Consider the following 19985-nt stretch of genomic DNA (forward strand, 5'->3'; position numbering starts at 1 on the left):
TTCCTGGCACCGGGGTGAGGTTATCTGGCCTCAAAAATTCCTGAAAATGCAGTCAGTCTTTTTTAGCAGCTGTTGTAAGCTGGCTCCAGTACATTGCACCATGATTCAAAGAAGCACAGGGAAACACACGCACTACCTCCTGGCAGATGGCACCCTGTCTCCAGGCTGGAGCCTCACTTGCAGTGCAGGAGAGGTCTGCAGTTTCTGTCAGGCTCCCAGCTTCCAGACAGCATATGGCAGGCTCCGAGCCTTCTCTGGTTATGTATCTACTATTGAACTTTCTTTGCCAAAGAATGGGTTGCTTTACCTAAGAGGATGTTGTGTAGGATCCCATAATGAAAAAAATCCAACAGCATATGAACTCAGTGTTAATGATATTGCATGAGGCACTAGGAAAAAGAAAATCCCATCCCTGGATTATGTGTCAGTTATAAGAAACACAAAGGTTCCCTTTCTCCAGGGAGATGGATGCAATATAATATTTTATACCAGGTCCTCTCCTGTCTTCTGTGCAGGAATCTTGGTGGGCCTGTTCCCCTTGGGTTGCCCCTGTACCAGTAGCAATAGCTGTGTTGCAGTAGGTGAGGAAGAGCGTGTCCCTTTAGTTCCATGAGTATCCCCTCCCCCTACACTTATAGCACCCCCCAAGCCCCATTCAGAGCCAAATGACGTCCAGAGGGCAGATGCTGTTATCCCTCTTCCTGTGTGAGGACCCTGACTCGTGAGCATCGACATGAACCAGAGATGTGTGCACTGCTGCTTTTTCCCGTGGGTCTGACCCTGGTTTCTTGTTCACAACTCTCGGCCTGAGCAAAGTCTTCCTGTCCTGCTCCTTCTCCTTCAGGGCCTTGGCCGGCCAGCCATGCCCCTCACTGCTGCACAGAGGCCGCGTGTTATCTTACCCCAGGCTACCCATTCCTGCATTCCAAGTCGGTGAGCTGGTACACTGGCTGCGAAGCCCTTCGGCGTCCACTCATGGACAGATTCTCCCGATGTGGGCTGCTTCCTCCTAGACAGAGCCTGCAGCTTCTGATTTGGCTGTGCTGTGACTTAGGGTTTTCACTGCCAAGAGCTAGGAGAAGAGATGGGATCGGGCGGCGTGGAAAGTGAGTGCCATCTTTGATGGTCTCCAGAGGAGGAAAAGCTGCTGTCTAATAGTGGGAAGGAGCTACATCTCCCTACCCGGATTTTCCACGTTGATTTGCGTCACCTCAAATCTCCTCATCCTAGTCTTTGGGTTTCGTTCCTTGCTTATTAATCCCCTGACTTTCTGCATAGAAATTGGCGAAGGGCATGGATGCGGCATTTTTGTAGTTAAGCGTCTCAAGAGCAGCTGCTGGTCCTAATTTGTAGCTCGCATCAATCCTCCTGCAACAGGAAATGAGAATCCCTTCATGAGTTGGCATAGAGCTCATCTGGCTTGCTCTCTGTGCTCTAGGTTCTGTAGCTGGCTGGTCTGAGGCTGTCTTCATCTTCAGTGAAATTTGGCAACCATATGACTCCTAGCATTTAGGGTAATATTGTCCTTGTGTCTCCCAAGGTTTAGTGCATTCTCTTCCGTCTCCAGTCTACTTGGATCACAGGAGATGGAAACTGAGCCCAGGACTGTTCCACCCAGGTACCCAGAGAGTCTCCTCTGTCATACAGTTGCTGGGTGATTGAATCGCATAGGATCTGCTTACCAAGGTGCCAGGGTCACTGCCAGTGTCCCTTTAGGTTGGGTTTCCCCAGAAACCATAACTAAAAGAAGGATTCAAGCACAAGAGAAAGTAGCTTGTAGAAAGTGTGTTAGAGAAATGTGGGGATTGAAGAGAACTCATGAGTGATGCCTTGTCAAATAGGTGCCCCCTCGAGCCAGTGGCTCCGGTCCTCTGGGTAACTTGGGGAGCAAGTGCAGATTACATAAATGAGAGTTATCCCTTCTGCGGGGACATATGCTGGGGTATATAATATTGATGACTGTTCCTAAGAGACACCAATTTGCTGTCATCTCCAGCCAGCCGGGTGCAGTGGGGGAGGGCAGCCTGCGGTCTCAGGCACAGGAAGAGAACTGTGAACAGAATACCCATAGCACCTGCCAGAGTGAGGTGCAAACTGGACAGCGGTACCTATGGGGACCCTCTAAAAGAATTTCTGATGAAGCCTCCTTCGGATGTGTTTCATACTTTCAATCTCTGACCAGCAACCGGTGGCTCTTACCTATGCAAAAGACTTGCATGGGATTGACATTGGAATTCTTAGTACTTAACAAATTTTGAAGACCATTACTTTTCCTAAAAATACTACGGTTTTCTAATGTGCATTTTTGTAGAGAAAACTGTTGAGTCACTTCTTAAGAGGCACAGTTATTCAGAAACACATTGCAACCTGGTGGTTTCTGTGGACCAGGTTAATGCAGACTTTACTAACGCCTGGGTGGCTTTTTATAAATTCTGTCTTCCCTGTCCTTGATCTGGGGGTGAGGGGTGACGCTTGACCATGTGAGCTAAGAAGCACGTAGGAAGTGTAACATGCTGCCCGAGAAAGAACTGGGAAGCACTTCATCAGGAAGCAGTGCATCTTCATACCTCTGCTTCTTATTCAAACACAGATCAGGAAGAATGATACTGAAATATGCATGAAAATTGTACATCGATTATTCCCTGAAGACATTTGAAAGATGGAATCAGCGATTGCTCACTGAACTTCAAGAGAAATGTGTTGCTTTTCTCAGCTCCTGTCTTCTTCAAAGGCTTGCTTAGATTGTGGATTTCTTTAGTTGTTTATGGCTCTTGTTTTACCAAAAGTCAACTGATTTTTTTTAAGGGGTAAACTATACTTTTCATTTTTTGGTTAACCTTTGTGTTTAATGTTATTATTTTGAATAATTAGCAGTATGGTTTTTCTTGATTATCGATTTGCCTTTCAGAAAATCGACAAATAAAGGAAAATTTTTTCATGATAACTAGGTTAGTCTTCAGAACAAACTCATGACATAAATGAGAATATTGTACTAAATTTCAGGGTAAGGGAACAGGTAGAGTTTTAGCAACTTTTTGACAGGAAACAGGATCAGAGTATAGCTGTCTTCATTTATGAATTGAGATTTGAGAAGAAAGTTGAGGTTGAACGTTGAAGAAAAATGTCAAAGAGATTTGGTGATCTTATAGTTACTGTTTTTATGCTGAAATTAAAGTAAGATAAAAATAATGATTTGATGAAAACAAACAGGAATATTTCTTTAAAGTGTGTAAGTTTATTATTACTTGTTAAAGAAGGATCCTTGTCCTTTGGAAAAAGAACTCTTTAAAGAAATTGGCTGAGTTTGGGCTTGAGAGAGCAGATAGGAATTGGATCATTTTCACACTCACAGATAAGCACTTATACACCATGTTTAAGTCATGCATTTTTGCCCAGGTAGTGCATCTTTATTTTTAGTATTTGTTAACATTCTTTACCACACACTTTTTAGTTTTCTCAAACATCAGACGTTCTTGTTTACATTTATGTAATGGCTTGTGTCAACTGTATTAAAAATTATGAGAAATATTTTATTTTTATTGTCTACCATGCTTTCTTTAGGGTGTGAACTACCTGAAGGTGATACATGTCAAGAGAATTAATCCTTATGCAACATTTTTAAAGAGAAAAGACAAAATATATGTGTGGCTATGTACATACATATATATTTATTTTTTAAAATAGCCATTCTTATTAAAAATCGAATTTTATAGCCTGGAAATACTCAGAGAGCCACTGAGGACGGACAAGGCTCAGTGGTTAACCTCCAAAGTCTTTCCCCAGGAACCCCTTAGCACATGCTCTGCCCCCAGACTTGGTCACAGAGAGGGTTCCAGTGAGATCTCTACCAACACCACAGCCTGGCCTGGAGCTGAGACAGAGCGTTCCAGCAGCCTTGCATGTGCAGGCTGATGTACCTCAGTCGTGCAGAAGAAGATGCCAGGACTTTTGCCTTACTGCTTTTGAGCATGCACAGAGGCCGCTGTCCTCAAAGGGAGGGAGCCTGCTGTTAGGCCTTGTTCCCATGAGCCTCAGGCAGCTGCTTCCCTCTAATCCAGAGGCCTGGTGGGTGCTCAGGCTGCAGTTCAGCAGCTGCATGGTCCGGTTTGCAGGCAGCATTGCCAGGGTCAGCACAGAGAGTGGGGTTTGCTCGCAGAGCTGAAGGCGTTGGACTCTGGGAATAAAGTGCCACCAGCTGGTGGAGGCCGTGAGGGAAATGTGCACTGCCCGTGGGCGATGCCCTGAAGATTGAGGGCCTTCCCGGGTCCCAGGACGGCTACAGCCCTCCTGACACAGGCTTCACCCCAGTACTACAATCACACTAAGAATGTTTGAGTACATTTTCTTTCTGTTAGCTTGTCTAATAGGTAGTCCTTATAAACTGCTGTCTTTGATTTCTCACCAGAAAAAAAGCAAAATGAAAATATAGTTCTGCAGAACTATAGCTTTGTAGCTGCGTGTAGGGCAGATCATCACAAAGATAAACTTTCTCATTTGTGCAGACTGGAGTCACTAGAGGATTCCGTAGGGAACAGCTTACATACATGGGTGCAAAACAAGGAGGAATGAGCCCAAGCGGGGCCAGAAGAGGAGAGAGGAAGCGCCCTGCCCCAGTTAGACTTTCTGCTATTGGAACCTGAACAAAAAGACTGTGACCTCGCTGGGTGTGGTGACATCAGACTGTGATCCCAGCTACTCAATGACCCAAGCAGCGCCATTGATTTCCAATGCACCCTGGCGGGGTAGCAAGGCCAATCTCGAAATTAAAAAGCCTGGACTACTGCTCAGGGGTGGAACTCTCATATTGCAGTCCCTCAAGTCAATGCATTGCAGAACTCCCCTCCCCCAACACCAACAGAAAAATACAGGCTTTCATTTTGGGGAGACAGCCCTCCGTGTGAAGCAAGCCTGTGTTCACACTTCCAAATAACAAACTGTAGCTTTGACTATGACGCCCTAACCATTGCGCAAGTCTTCCATGTGCATAGTGTGTGCATGGGGGAGCCAGTCCTTGCTGGCCCGGGCTGATGCCCACACGGTCTGCCTCCACCGTGTTATCAGCAAGGCTCCCCTGATGAATGCCCACCTTCCCTCCCCACATGGGAACCTGCCTGTAGGGAACATATGTTTACAGTGACAAGGCACAACCTTCCACACTTCTAGTTATGTGACCACTTACAAGTTGCCTAAGGTTTGCAAAACAGTTCCTTCCTGTTACAGTGGACAGAAGCCCATGTATCCTTCCAAACTAGCAGGGGCCCTGGGTGAAAGGTCATGTAGAATGTGTTCATAAATTATAATTAATATTAAGGTTATTAGTTTCATTAGTATTTTTAATACTTTACTATAAACTGTCAGCAGCCAACTTTTAAGGAATCTGACGTATTTCTAAGCATTAAAAGCAATTAATTAAGCCCAGAGTTTTGAATATCCCAACATAGTAAAGATAGAAATTCCTCTTCCCAGAAGAGATTTACTTTGCAGAGTAATGAATGTCTCTGCAGAGGGGTAGATGGGTGTGATACTGGTGTTTTAACCTAAAACCAGGGACATTCTCATCTGCAGTCCCTCCCTGAATCATCTGTCTGCCCAGGCAGGTGACCCCGGGCCTTCTCCTGTCATGCTGTGTAGTTGGAGTTGGACTCCTTGTGCAAACAAAGACCTTGCTCTGGCTTTTGCTATGCCTGTGGGTGATAAACTGTCCCTTTGTCTGACCTAGGGACTCTGTTTGTGGTTTTTATTTGAGTGAAGGGAGCTTGTTATCAATGAAACTGTAAGAAGCTTATGTATCAGATTGTAAGCTAGGCTGGAAATCTGCAGCTCCAAGTCCCTGACCTAGCTGTAACCCAGCTAGAGTCAGAGCGGGGTTTGTTTTGGTTTGGGTTTGCACTCACTGTATAAGCAAGGTAAGACAGGGCTTCAATTACCCCCTTTCCTGTGTGCTTTGTATCTCAAATTTCCTTTAAAATATGCCTAATGTGTGCCAGACAAGGGCATTTTTTTTAAAGTGAAGAGGTAGGTTTATAAGTTATCAGCATGTGATAGTTGGTAAATGGTTGTACAGTTTGACCTTGAAAGTCAGTTTCTTTGCTCTGCGGTACTCAGACCTCCTCACAGAACCGCTCTCCCTCTCCCCAGCGCAAATGAAATGAAGGAAACACAGCAGGCTGATCGAGTTTCACGGCAAATGAAATCTGGGAGAATACTTTCATCTTGTGTCTTACAAAACAGCTGTCCATCTAGATTCAGGAAAACCCTGTGTGGATCTGCAGCTTACCTCTGTCACTGCTCACCAAGATTGTGCTCCTTGCCCTGGTTATTTGAAGTGGCCTCTAAGGGCTAGCGATGCGTGCCCGGCCTGGTGATGCTGGCAGTCTGTGCTTAGGAATCAGGCTTGAGCTCCACTCCAGACCCGAGGAGGCACAATCTGCATTTCGCAGGACCCCAAGTGGCCCCTGCCCTGTGGTTCTAACCTTGCTGCTGTTAGCTGTGTGCACCTCGGGAAGGATTCCTGACTCCAGGAAGGCGGGTCGTGCTCACAGCAGGTCTGTGGGCCTCCACCAGCTGGAGCACCTGTATCACAAGCTCTGTTTTGGGTGCTTGGTAACTCAGGGAATTTTGAACACCGTGTTTTATCTTCGTCTAAAAGACACATGATAGAAATTACTCACTGTGAAGAAAAGGCAGAAGAAAGGAACACAGTTAGGGATTGTAACAGGGCCAAGTAATGAAGGTTATTCAGTTTAAAAAAAAAAAAAAAACAGAGATGTCAGAGGATAACTTAATTGCTTTGCAAACCTAAGAGGAGTTTATACGAAGGTGTTGACAAGTATAATAAATGTTTTTCCACTGATTGTATGACATGCTAAGTTTTTAATACTTGGAAATTTAGTTCTACATGTAGTTTGGGAAATAGCAAAGTAATAATCAGTATGAGGCTGAGAGAATATTTTTATTCTGAACTAAGGCATTATTTAAAAAGTTTAAAAATAATGGATTTATTTGTTCAGTACATTATGCAGAGACTGTGTACACTTATTTACTGGTTAAGCACTTTCAGCACATATTGGTCAAGATTTTCTCCAGTTATATTTATTCACTTAATGCTGGCTCTAAATCAGGAGAATGGCTTAACCTGGCCTGAGCTATGGATGTACGCAAAATTTTCAGTTAAGTTAAATTAAATGACCATATTTGTTTATCACTTAGTTGCCTAAAAGTTCAAAAGAAATTAAAATGCAAATGAATACTCTAGCTACATTAGGCAGAATGCATATAACTTGAACCTTACTTGTTACAATTACATTTCAGAAAATTCCTAAGGCATTACAGAAGCCTTTGTAAAATCTTTCCTTTAAACGTTAAAAGACAAAGGGCTTCGTCGTAAATCCATAATTTGTGCAATTTGTCTTACAAATTTCAAGTACGATTACAGGCATGTGCTTTGTTTTACAATTAATTCATCATTCTAATGTTTTGTTTAGTTATTTCTTGGCTATAATATCCATAAGATGTATTTTATTTTACTTTATTTTTCTCTTTTGGTGCTGGCAGTCTCACTCAGGCCCTGGCTCGTGCTGGATGAGCGCCCACCCATTGAGCTACATCCCTATCCTCCCTGTGCTACCCTTTAAGGTGTATGCAAAATGATTCTTGCTCCTCAGGACACTTCCTCTGCCTAACTGTGTGCTGGATGCTCCTTAAGACCTGTGTCAGACTTTTCCATGAACTGAGATCCTCTTCGTGCTATGCGTTTTCAGACATGTCCTCTGGGTCTCAGTGGACGGACATGGGTGAACTAGAATTTCCCAGACGCTCTTGGGAATCCAGGTGCCTTTTCATGTTTAAAAGGATTCACTGGAGATATTAACATGCTTGCTGGAAAACATACCTACGCTTCCTGGTTATGTGTGTTTTGTCGATTCGTTCGGATTACAAAATGCTGGAGTTTGGGGGTCCCAGGGAGCCCCACGCTGTCCCATTTCCTCAGCTCCTTGCCCTCCTCCTCCCCTGTCGGAGATTCCCCACCCGGAGACCTCTCAGCACAGCTACTGCCCGGGTTCCTCCCCATTACTCTGTCTTGCTCTGTACATTTTCTACCCTCGCTCACCTGGTGTTTCATCTGTGTGTGTTCTGCATTTTCTACATCCTTGTACTCCAAGAGTGTAGCTCTCTGCGTGTAGACGTTGTTCTGTACAGCTGTGATTGTGTCTACAACAGTTCAAGGCACTAATGGGCATTCTCCTGTTTGTACCATTCTTCTCAATTGTAACAGTGCCGAACAGAACAGATATATTGGTGCCTGGATTTTGTACCACGTACAAATCACTGATAGATAACTTTCCTTTTGTGGGGAGAGTTGGCCTCACTCCTCAATACCATGCTAACTCTGCTCCATAAAGGCTTTCAGTGTGTATATTTACCAATTTCTCTGGGTTGTTTAAGCACACTGACCCATGAGCTCACATTGTAACTGGTGTCTTTTCAACAAGGAAAAATTCTCCAGGCCCTCAGCTTCCCCTACCGTGAAGACATGGTGATGGTCTGCTTCACAGTGTTATCAGAGAGGAAGAGGTCCAGGTGTATGTGGTGAGCACTGGGTCAATTCCTTCAGGTTTTGCCTTCAGTAACTGACATTCCGATTCCCAGAGGACTATGAACAATACTCACAATAGAAATGATTCCAGGGTATATAAAATATCTCAGACTACAGAATGGGAACGCAAACTGGCCATACTTCTATCTGGACTCACACTGCAGAATCAGGCTTCTCCCGTGTTGGAGTAAAAGTGGTTGAAATGATGAAGAGAGATGAGTGAGGAATTAAAACACAGATTACTTTTCAAGAAGAAGGATGGCGTACTCTCAACTACCTAAAATCCTTCTAAATGCAGACACAAAAATTTTAAATTTTCTGTATCAAGATAGAAATAGATTGTGTTACCAACGGTACTTGGAACTTAACTTAGAAGTCAGTGAAACATTTCAGAAAAGGGGAACAGACCAAATATTATGTCATGATTGGGATATTTCTAATTGGGATGTTTCTTACAGATAAAAATATTAAAACTTCTAATTATGGTCACTTATAGGTAGACATTTTTATGTTTATATTATATCTCATAAAGATAAATTTTGCTCTTATATAGTACGTATAATAAGTAAATTATAATAAAACACAATTCTGTTTTTTCTGCTGGTACTGTTTTTTTTTTTTAAGAACCACACAGAATTATCCACTTTCTATTTAATTTTTTCCTGATTGTTAAGCTGTTGGGTGTAAGAAGTTGAGTGGCTTTCCAGATGATGTTGGAAAGCCTTTTATTTCCTAAAAGAAGAAGCTAAAGCCCAGAGGAGGTAGCTGAGCCTGTTGGCTCTGGGACACTTACCAAAGGCAAGGTCTGGACTGGCTGTGGTTTTCTAAAGTTTAAGTCAAAGAGTGGGAGATTTTTGTGAGGGCGTTGCTGTCTTTGTACAGTGGGCCCAGGTGATCACACAGCAGCAGCCCGCGTTGGGCCAGGGTTGTGGCGGTGAGGCCAGCCGGATCACACGCAGCTCCTGGTGGGGAATGATGTTCACAGCAAGTCTCACTGGAAAAGGACCACACCTCTGGCCCTCCCTGGATAGGAGTTAGGAATGAAATTAAAGTCACAAGAACTGCCTAGCAGTACTTTTAAAAACAGGAAAAGAAGTATATGAATAGATGAGAAATAGAAGAGCAGGCATATGGGTATATGCAGTAGACTGAGAAGACATGAAACTCGGCATTAATGAGTAATTCTTCCTGAAATGAAAAGCAGGCGCAGGTGAAAATCCTGGTTTTTCTGACTTACTGGTAAATGCAGTTTTAATCGACAGAAATATTCTGAAGCTCTGCAGGAGCACAGATGTAGGAAAGTCCCACTTCGGGTTGGTGATGTGTCCTTGTGGGACTAAATCAGAAGTGGTGAGAGACCAGCGGGGAGGGCCGGGTCGTGGGGTTTGGGCTGAGAGTGGCTCCAGGTCCCTGCTGGGCAGTGTGAGCCTCATTTCTCTGCAGAGGGGAGAGCCACAGGTGAGCGAAAAGTTCAGCTGGGGGACGGTTTCGTGACTTAAAGCGGGTCAGCATTCAGTCTGGCTCACAGGGTCGCTAAACTTTTCATTATTGTGAAAAAGTCAGAAGTCCATGAAATAATTGAAAAAGCAAATACATAAAAGTTGTAGAAACGTAACCCACGTCTTATGAAAACAGATCACGAATCAAACATTTATTTAATAAAAAGAAATTGCCCATTTAAAAAACCACAGTTCATTGCCTCCTATGTTGGGAAACAAATTAAACCATGACTCAAAGTCAAAATATAAAATAATCACAAAACGAAACAAGAGAAATATTAGGAGTTATAAATGTGTATTTGTCTTAACATATGCATCTCTGTTTTGGACCAGAGCTTACCAGCTCTTTTCTGCAGGTCATCAAATAAGCACTTTGTTTCTATATGGTTTTTATTTCCCCGCCTCCTGAGTCAGCGTTAGCTTTGTCTGATGGGGCTTGCGTAAAACTCCAGGGCAGCCAGAGGCCCGCGCTGGCCCCTGGCCCCTTCCCGTCCATTTCCCTGGGCTGCCATCTGCTGACCGAAACCTCCACAGCCCCAGATGCCGCCGTCCTGGGCGGCTCTGCCACAAGTTTCACTTGTGCCCCAATTGTAAATTCATGGCCGCATCTCACTTTGTTGTGTGTCATAATTCTATTTGTCTTTTATTGAAAAGTTCACCAACAAATTCTAGTTGAACAATCACCCATGTTTCAAAGGACAGAGGGTTTTGATTTGAATTCACATTTTGCTAATCATTGACCCACAGTGTTGCGCCAGGTTTATTTTACTTTATAAAGAGGATCTTAGGGAGTCTTCTAAGAAACACTTTAGACACTGGTCCTTTTTCCAGCATCAAGGCCTCATAAATTACCCAGGTTTCGCCCACAGAAGCGATGCTTCACACAAGAAAGGGTGCAGGGGCCCCGCTGCAGGTCACCCCAGCATCAGCTTAGGCTGTGGGAAGCATTGATCCCGCAGTGCTGGGCTTCACAGCCATGCAAAGGTGACCTGGTTCTCCCTCTCTGCAGCTCTCTTTTACCCTGAACTCCTAGAGTGCTCAGGGTGAAACCCTGGTGCCCAGTTACTGTTCCTTGCAGGGGAGACCTGTGCTCCAGGAGGAGGAGCATCCAGTTCCCTCTCCTGGACAGAGGACCCCAGGCGTCCTGGCTGCCCCGCTGGGAACCAGGGAGGAGGGCCATCAGCAGAGGGAGGGACATTTGGGACAAGCATCTCTCCTGCAACAGAGGGCAGCTAAGAAGAAGGAAACTGCCTTCACCAAAGGAGAACTCTGCTTACTTTGGGAAATTAGTGACTGATTGTGTGATTGTGACTCCTGATTGTCCTTTAATGAGATCCCTGCCCTTGACTGTGACAATTTTTTTTGTTTTCTTTTGTTTTGCGTGGGAGCATTGAAATGTACCAATGAAGTTTTGTCTCAGAAACTATTTCAAACAAGCCTAGCATTTGAGGTAGGCTCTGGTTGTCCTTTAGTGACCTTTATTTAAAGGTCCTAAAGTTGAGAATGTTTACTTGAATCTTTGTCCTTAATTAACATGTTCTGATTTCAATACTACCATACTACCCTACCTTAGAAGTATCTGGCTTGATTATTGATCAGCGTTTTGCATAAGTTTTTAACCTTCTCACATCTGAGGCTTTACACAGACATCCATTCAGTAAATGCAGAAGCGTACAGTCCTGTACCACCCCTGCAGGTGGTGGGGAGTGCAGTATTTTTGCCCATGTGAACTAGTAACAGGACAGTCTATCAAGACAGAAAAAAAAAAATGTGATATGACAACCCTTAGTTCTTCTGTACCAAAGACAGACACAGAGGAGAGCTGGGTTTCCGGGATTGGAAAAGGCATGGCTGTGATGTTTGTTTGGGTTTATACACTTTCAAAAGAAGCATTTTCTTAAGATAAAAGCAGAGCTCCTCAAGTCTTGCTTTTCACTCACCCTACAGAATTTCAGAGTTTTTCAAAGCTCTTACACGGTCGCTTTGAGGTTTTAAAAGGTGGTTTAATATCTGGACACGTGTTACCAAAGGGTGCATTTAAGTGTGTGAAGCACACACACACACACACACACACACACACACACACACACACGCACTGTAAAGGCAACGGAGTGTAAAGTGCCAAAGCGTATTACCTGACCTGGAGTCTTTACATTCCTCGTCCTGTGCTTGCAGGGTGAGATTTGCTGCAGGGAGTTGTACTTCCTAAGTTACTGCACCCTCTGCATGATTTATGACGTGTATTATGAGAGAAATTGTAATATTTCTGTTATACATCACTGAATTTGTATTTAGTGAATCAAATTTACATTTAATCAGTTTATATTAAAATAACTTAATGAGATGCTTCAATATTCTGTGTTAAAAACAGGCCAAGGCCAAATGAAAGACGTGGGGATCCCAGTTCATTAATCAGTACTCATTTTATGCATAATTTTTATCTTCATAATGACTCATGGTTTAAGAGAACCAGTTAATAACATTTCCTGTAACTATTTCTTATAATTCTCTAATGTCAGATGTTTCCTTTTAATAAATTGGTGGGCTCTTTTCCTTAGTAATATAGGGCAAATTCTCATATTCTTTAATTTTCAAAGTAGAGCATGATTGTAGCCAGTTATCAAAGAGCAGAAAATGCAAAGGGACTGATCACTTGGGTTGAAGAAAATGGGTTTTGAACCTTGCAGTTCACAAAAATAGTTAATGAATATATTGAGTAATGATATATTAATAATAAATACAGCCAGGGACATAGCTCAGTGGCACAGAACCTGCCTGGCAAGTGCACGGGCATGAGTTTGATTCTCAGTACCCGCCAAAATAATAATAATGATACAGTAAATGTATTTCTTCTCATATGTCCAGTGTGCCTGACAGTGGTGTTGACAGCAGAAGTGAGGAAGGGCTTGGACTGTGTGCCCAACAGGGAGCCGTGCTTCCCGCCTGGGTTCTGTTGGCTGCAGAGCTGTTGGGGTCTCACCACCTGCTTCCAGCCAGGCCTCTTTGTAGGGGAATGCCCAGCACGTGGCCGGTCCCCTCACTTCTCACTGCCACTGTTCCCCGGCACCCTGTCTTCCCTGCACCACTCGGCCTCCCAAGGCCTCCCGAGGCCCACCCTGGATATCCTCGCTGACTCTCAGCCTCCAGGACCCTCTCCTGCCTCAGCTGCCGAGTTGGGTCTTGGGGCCTCAGTCTTCCCCTGCAGACCCGTTCCTGCCCTCATCAGCACCCTGGGTCTCCACTCTCCCCCCAGGTCGCTGCACCTGGATCTTAGGGTTTCCTGTATTGCGTCTCTGGCCCACCTGCGGCTTTTAGCCAGATTTTTAGAGCAAATCTCTGCTTCTGTTCTGGGGGTTGATTTGTTTTGCTTTGTTAATCTTAACCCAAGGCTTCCTGGAGCCTCGCCTTAGAGGATTTCTCATCCACATTGAAAGCACAGCCTTAGTTGAGCTCTGCATCTCTTGCCCAGCTGGACCTGAACTGGTCCAGAGTCCAGCACACCTGGGCTGGGAGCAAGGTGAGCCCCGAACTCACTGCGTGCAGAGCCCAGCAGCATGGTCCAGCACTGCTCAGAACCAGTTCCAAGCTTCCTGCCGTCGTCTCCAGGAATGGCAGAGCCACTGAGTGCCATGAGCTGGGTGACTGTGCTCACCCCCGTGGTCACCCCTCTCCTGCAATGCTGCATATCTTAAATCTCTTTCCAGCCCAGCAGCCAGGGCAGTCTCGGGATTCCAGGTCGGATTATCGTGCCATTGGCATAGATCTCTCCAGTGGAGGTTCTTATCCTCTGTTGACAGAGAATGGAGCCCTAGCCCCCCTAGCATTCCCTTTAGAGCACTGCAGACCGAGTCCTGCCTTGAGTCTGGACCCATGTCACTAGTTCTTGTGTGACAGAGCCACGCTGCCTTCCTCCATGTTCCTGCTGTAGGTGACACGGCCTGTGTATACTTGCAGAGCTTCTCCTGTGCCCTGCAGGGAGCCTTTCTCCAGAGTCACAGGAAGTTCCCTTCCCGGAAGAACTTCCCCAGCAGTGCAGACTGGAGACCCTTTGCCAGGTGCCGACTCCCGGGTTTAATGTGGTGGTTCTTTACAGGAAGAACCAGCAGCGATGCTTCCGGCTGCATTCATAGGCAGCAGGCAGCACGGTGCTGGTTGAAAACAGGCTCGGACCAGGGTGCTGGTTTGAATCCCAACTCTTATTGCTTGTTATGACCTACAGGACTTCCGTCCCTCCTGGGCTGTTCAGCCTCTCTGTGTTAAGACTCCTCACAGGTCAGATGTAGCAGGGATCATGCTTACCTTGGAAGGCATCTGCAAAGAGGATTGTGTTGACCTTAGCATACAGTAATCTCCCTGTGGGTCTTACAGTCTCGGTGTATGAAAGAGTACGTGCATGAGTAGCCACTGACTGTCCAAAGCACAGTATTTTCATCTCTTTTGCTTCTTGGCTGCTGGTGAATATTTGCTTTGCGGGCTGCCAAACTTTGCCGTGTACTTACAGTGAAGCTTGGTGGTTTCGAAGGAAAGAGAACATGGCATCTCTAGTAATGGGTACCTGCTTTGGGGCCTCACATCAAAATCACTTTGATCTGAAAGTGTCTGTCCACATCACCCCGCCTGTCACCTGCCTCCCAGCAGCTGTTTCTTGTCATTCCCATTCTGTCCATGTGGCGGTTGAGGCCTTGGTGGCCTAGGAATGGACTTGATTGTAGAATTAATGCAGATGGATACTTCTAGGTGGCACTGCATCTCTCTATAACCCTGTCCTCATGGACATACTCTCCCAACTCTGGGCATGCTCCATAGATTTGGTGAGATTATCTTGGATTTTTGGTGTGTAATGGTACCCTTGGATTCATCCTCTCCTCTTGGAGCCTCATAGGAATGATCTGCTGGCCTCCCTGGTCCCCTGCTGTGCCCCTCCTGTACCCTACACCATGACATTTCTAGACCACCCATTATTCTTGGCTCTCTCAGATTGCTTTCTGGTTTGAGCCCCACAAAACAAATCCACCATTAAATTTCAGAACTGCTAAGCATCTATTCTTAGCAAAGGGCCTTTTCCCCAGGTGGCCATTCCTGAGGGGAGGCAATGAAAAATGTTTGACTGCTCCCTGCTTCCCAGGCAGACGTCTTGGGCCACTTTCAAACCTTGAGTATATTCTGCGGTCTTTAATTCTTTCTTTTTGTGGGGAGGGGGTACAGGTTCACCAAACTGAGATCCAGAAGTGACATCATTGGACCCAAATCTGAAATTCATAATCAGGGAAGCCAGGATGTGGGAAGGTGACGGATCGCCAGGATGGGATGAGCAGAGGTTTAAATGAAGCTGCCCTAATCTGTCCCGCTCCCTGGACACCACTGTTCCTGTGGAGGATGAAGCAACATCCTGGGGTTGAGCTGCCTGAAACACAAACTCCACGGAGACTGCACAGCTGATTCTAATGGGTACTTCTGTATTTTCTTTCCTTATCCTCTCCAGTTTAACAGCAACGCTCAGGATGTAAGCTGCTTTCAGCACCTCGTCCAAGCAAACGTAAGAAATAAGAAAGTGTTGAAAGACGCAGTGAACAACATCACGGCCAAAGGAATCACGGACTACAAGAAAGGCTTTAGTTTTGCTTTTGAGCAGTTACTTAACGTGAGTATCACCATTTTATGATTGTTGTTTATTTTGGAGTTATCCTATCTGGATTTCCCTTCCTGATAGTTACTCCTCTCTAGGGCTCCATAGCCACGCTGGCTTTAACTTATTTAGAAACAGTTGCACTAGGGGAACACAGGCAGTAAAAATGCATGAACTCTTATTTTTGAACCTAAATTTCAAAAGGTTCATACAGTACATATTTTCTTTTAGACCTTTTATTCCCTCATTTTCTTCAGATTCTAACTTGGAAAACTCATTTGTAAGTTACCGATTTGATCTACTTTTGAATCAGTCCATGAAAATCTGGATTGTATAAAGCATCTTGTCTGTTTCTCACCTCGACTGCTGCAGTAGTTAGCTAGAGATGTGTACTTCCGATCATCAGTGGGTACTAGAAATGTGTTCATTTCAAACAGTAAGTTTAGGTATTTAAGATCATTTTCCTAAGGGAACAAACGTGTCCAAGTGGTAGAAATTACGGTGAGGCTGGGGCTTTAGCTCAGCTGGCAGCGGTGACTGGAGTGGGACAGGGATGGTGCCAGTGAGGGTGCAGGTGCCAGGAACCCTCCAGGGGATCAGGGAGTAGATAGCTCCGCGTCAGATAGGGTGAGTTTGTGGCCTTAGCATTCAACAGACAGCATTAAACAAGCCCAGAAGCAGGCAGAGCAGGAGAGGAGGTAAACACGGCCACTGCTGGGAGACATTGTTCTCAGTGTCAGGAGTGGCCAGCTCAGTAACAAAAACTGAAAGCTCAGAACGTCAGAATTCAGATGTTCCACTGAGCACAAAGCTTGGATATATTTGCCCGTGATTCAAATTAATTTCAAATTAAAGTTTTCCTTCAGTCACTCCTAGAGCTTTCTGCACCTGGGCACTGTAGATATTCTTTGCATTATTAGGGCCCTGCCTCCTTTGCTCTCGCCAGGGGCTCGGGTTAATGGCCAGGGGTCTCCTGACAGACGGCGACTTCAGGGCTGGACCCCCAGAGAGGCCCCGCACCCCGGGATCCCTGCCAGCTGCTAATAAACAAAACATGACTCCCTCCGCCTGCTTCTCCACAGTCCTCAGTGACTTCTAATGCATTCTCACTGATTCTCCTGGGCTCCCGTGTTGTTTCTCCACATCCCCCCCGTTTCGAAATTTTTTATTTAAAGAATTTCTCCAAGTGTCCTGGCTGGCCTCACGCAGCGTGGCGGCCTCCCTTCCCGCACCTTAGCTCTTATCATTAGCTACACGTCCTCTGGCTGGTATCGTCCTTGTGTGATTTGCCTTTGAAGCCACTGAAACAAGCATCAAATAGAATTAGGCTTTAAGTCCCATGCTGCTATGTAAATGAAGATTCACATCTGTCTGCAGGTAGAAGGTGGTAAAATATAACCAAGTCGTTGAGATGCAATTTCAAAGCAGTTTTGTTGTGTGCATACTTGATGGGTACTGCGCCAGGCCTGGCCACGCAGGAACACAGCAGACAGACAGTGCGTTCTGAGCTATCACGCTAAAATAAATAATCGGCACTGCTGACTGGGCTTTTATGGAAATAGTTGCTTTGTTTTTCCTCTCTGTCTCAAATTTGTTACAAGGCAGTTATGCTAATTATTGTGACCATGTGTCTCTTTAGGTAAGTGCAAACTCATGGAAAATTTGTTGTGATATATGTTACTCTACCTCAGATCCCAAAAAGCCTGCTTCTAGGGAAAACTCGGTGCTGAAAATAAAATATCTGGACTCTTCCCATGGTAGATATGTGGTTTAATGGCTCTCTTCCCTAGGAAGTATCACTGTAATATTATTTTGCATACAAAATAAAATGATCAGCAAGACCTGGTGTGTTAACCGGCATTAACATTTGCATTCAATAATAACATTTCCTTGGCTTCAGTAAAACTTTATTTCCTTTACACTGCCAGGTAGTAGTCCTTTCGATTCGTATTATTTCACCCATTTTGTTTATAAAAAAATAAATCATCAGAGACATTAAGGAAGGACACTGTGAGGCACCTTTCCCAGACATATGTTGATGATGTGATCTGTAACTTCCCATAGACTCAAATGTGCGGATTGGTTATTTTGAAAGATCTGAACCGTGGTGGAGTGTGAGGGGCGTACTGGTCAGTGCTCCTGTGTCCAGATGCTTCAGGGACTGCTTGCACTGCCAGGGTGCTAATGCCCTCCTCTTCAGTAAGGCGAGATTCCACACAATTAGGTCTTTTACAAGCAGAAAACATGTTGTCTTCATTACTTTTTACACCAGGAAGTGGTTTCATCTTTGAAAAGTAGGAATATGGACTTTCAATAAGCTTGAATACTGAAGTAACAGGAATATTTTTTTAAAAGATTAATCATATAGAAGCCAGGACAATGCTGACCAGTTACGGCAGTCGCAGTGATGCTGTGTGTCTCTGTTGATAACAGAGTTAGGGTTCATCTGAAGTGAGATGAGGTGTGAGTGTAAAATACGCCCTGAAGTTTGGAGACTTACTGTGGGAGAATAATAATAAATATGTGTTATCCCGATAACTTTTCTATTGATTCCAGGTTGAAATGAAATAGTAGATTCAATTATAAACACTTACTACTCACCTTAGGATAGCTATTAGAAAATTTAAAATTGTTTAGTGAGCTTACACTCTGTTTCCTTTGGCTAACTCTGAAGTAGCAGGTTGATATTTTCAAAGCTGCACTTCACAAATTTCTGTGTTGTGTTTTTCTCAGAAATCCATTTTATGACAGTAAAAACGCTGACACTATAGTGAACTACCTCGAAGTCCAGCTTTTTAAATTGTTCATTTGAGTGGGTGGGCTTTTTTTGTCCTAATTCATTGTTTTCCTGCAGACAATTCCTTTTGGAAAGTTTATGGTGTAAGAGGACTTTTCCCTGCAGTCCAGCCTATCCGAGTTAGAATGTGTGGGGCCAGAAGGGAGCGGACAGGATAATATTCCAGGGAGAGGGCTTCCTGTTTACAGAGGACTGAGGGATTGTTATTGGGAGCACTGGGGAGTTGGTCACGTTGGACGTGTAAAGGTGATTGAAATAGGATGACCAAGGAGGGAAGAGAGGAAGAAGGTTTGGATAGTGTGTGAAAAGGTAAGTGTGCTATTTCTTAATGCGACCTCTTCAGGCTATAAAGTTACCAGGGTATAAAACTGATATACCCATCTATTATTTTAAAATCCATTTACTGATCAATCGTGGAGAGATTACTGTGTGCTCAATACTCTCTGTAGCAGGTAATCAGCACTGAACAAAACAGGCAAAATTGCCAGCTTTTATGGGTCTTTTTTTCTACTGGAGGCGCACATCCACTAGAGGTAAGAGAGTAGGAAATGGTGTAAGGAAAAATGCAGTTTGGTAAGGAGCTTGTGATGGAAAAGGCAGTGACAAAGGTGTCTGCAGGAGGGTGGCACTTGATCAGATACCTGGAAGGTGGGTCATGAGCTCCTCAGTCCGCTGGGCGCAGGGGCGGACATGGCTGACCCTGACCAGGCTGTGAGACCCTTTCTGCGGTGCCGGCAGTGCCCCTGTGACTGCCCTCTGCATGTGCCCTTTCCCCGCTGGTCTGCTCTCCCACTCATTGCAAATCCTTTTTTCTTTAACAGTATAATGTGTCCAGAGCCAACTGCAACAAGATCATAATGCTCTTCACGGACGGAGGAGAAGAGAGAGCACAGGAGATATTCACTAAATACAACAAAGACAAAAAGGTGGGTGTCAGATGACAGCACCTTCTTAGTTCTAATATCTAAGTCGTTTTGAGAGAGAAAGTGGATGGTGATGTGGAGGGCAACATTTGTTCTTAAAAAGCTCTAGTCCCCAACAGAAAGTCTCTTAAACTCTGTGGTGGGAAATACACGCTTTTCATGATACGCAAGAGCCTTCTGACTAATGTAAGATTCAAAGAATTCCACCCTTAGGGTCTACTTGATTCTTATGTACAGATTCTAAATATAAAAATCTGATTAAGTCAGAAGAGGAATGGAAAAATAGCAATTTAAGCTTTTCTTGGATAACACGGCACTTAAAGCATTGTACTTCTCAGTTTTCTAAATATGCCTTAACGTGGGCACATGAACTATCTTGTGTACACAGAAAGCAATCTACAGCAGCAAAAACCAAACGCAACAAGCAAAACAAAAACTGTGTCAGTGGATGAATCGTTTCAAAGAAAACTTTACGACCAATCTTTCTTAGGTATAATATTTTAGAAGAATACTTGCTACCTCTGTAGGCAATGCACGCTGTGAA

The 19985-nt window shown here is 44.5% G+C and overlaps 1 protein-coding gene across 4 annotated transcripts in view; it reads left to right on the forward strand.

Annotated features, from left to right (window-relative positions):
* Positions 1 to 19985, forward strand: part of Cacna2d1 (calcium voltage-gated channel auxiliary subunit alpha2delta 1) — a 401933-nt gene that overhangs the window by 309752 nt on the left and 72196 nt on the right. For all 4 annotated transcript variants that reach the window (XM_063237508.1, XM_063237510.1, XM_063237511.1 and 1 more), the window contains exons 11-12: positions 15578 to 15736; positions 19340 to 19444. In XM_063237508.1, coding sequence (XP_063093578.1) covers positions 15578 to 15736; positions 19340 to 19444 — 264 coding nt within the window. The remainder of the gene's footprint in view (positions 1 to 15577; positions 15737 to 19339; positions 19445 to 19985) is intronic.

Source organism: Cavia porcellus, unplaced genomic scaffold (assembly GCF_034190915.1).
Source record: "Cavia porcellus strain 051 isolate PalLab524CR breed Dunkin Hartley unplaced genomic scaffold, mCavPor4.1 scaffold_2, whole genome shotgun sequence".
Classification (NCBI taxonomy): Eukaryota; Metazoa; Chordata; class Mammalia; order Rodentia; family Caviidae; genus Cavia; species Cavia porcellus.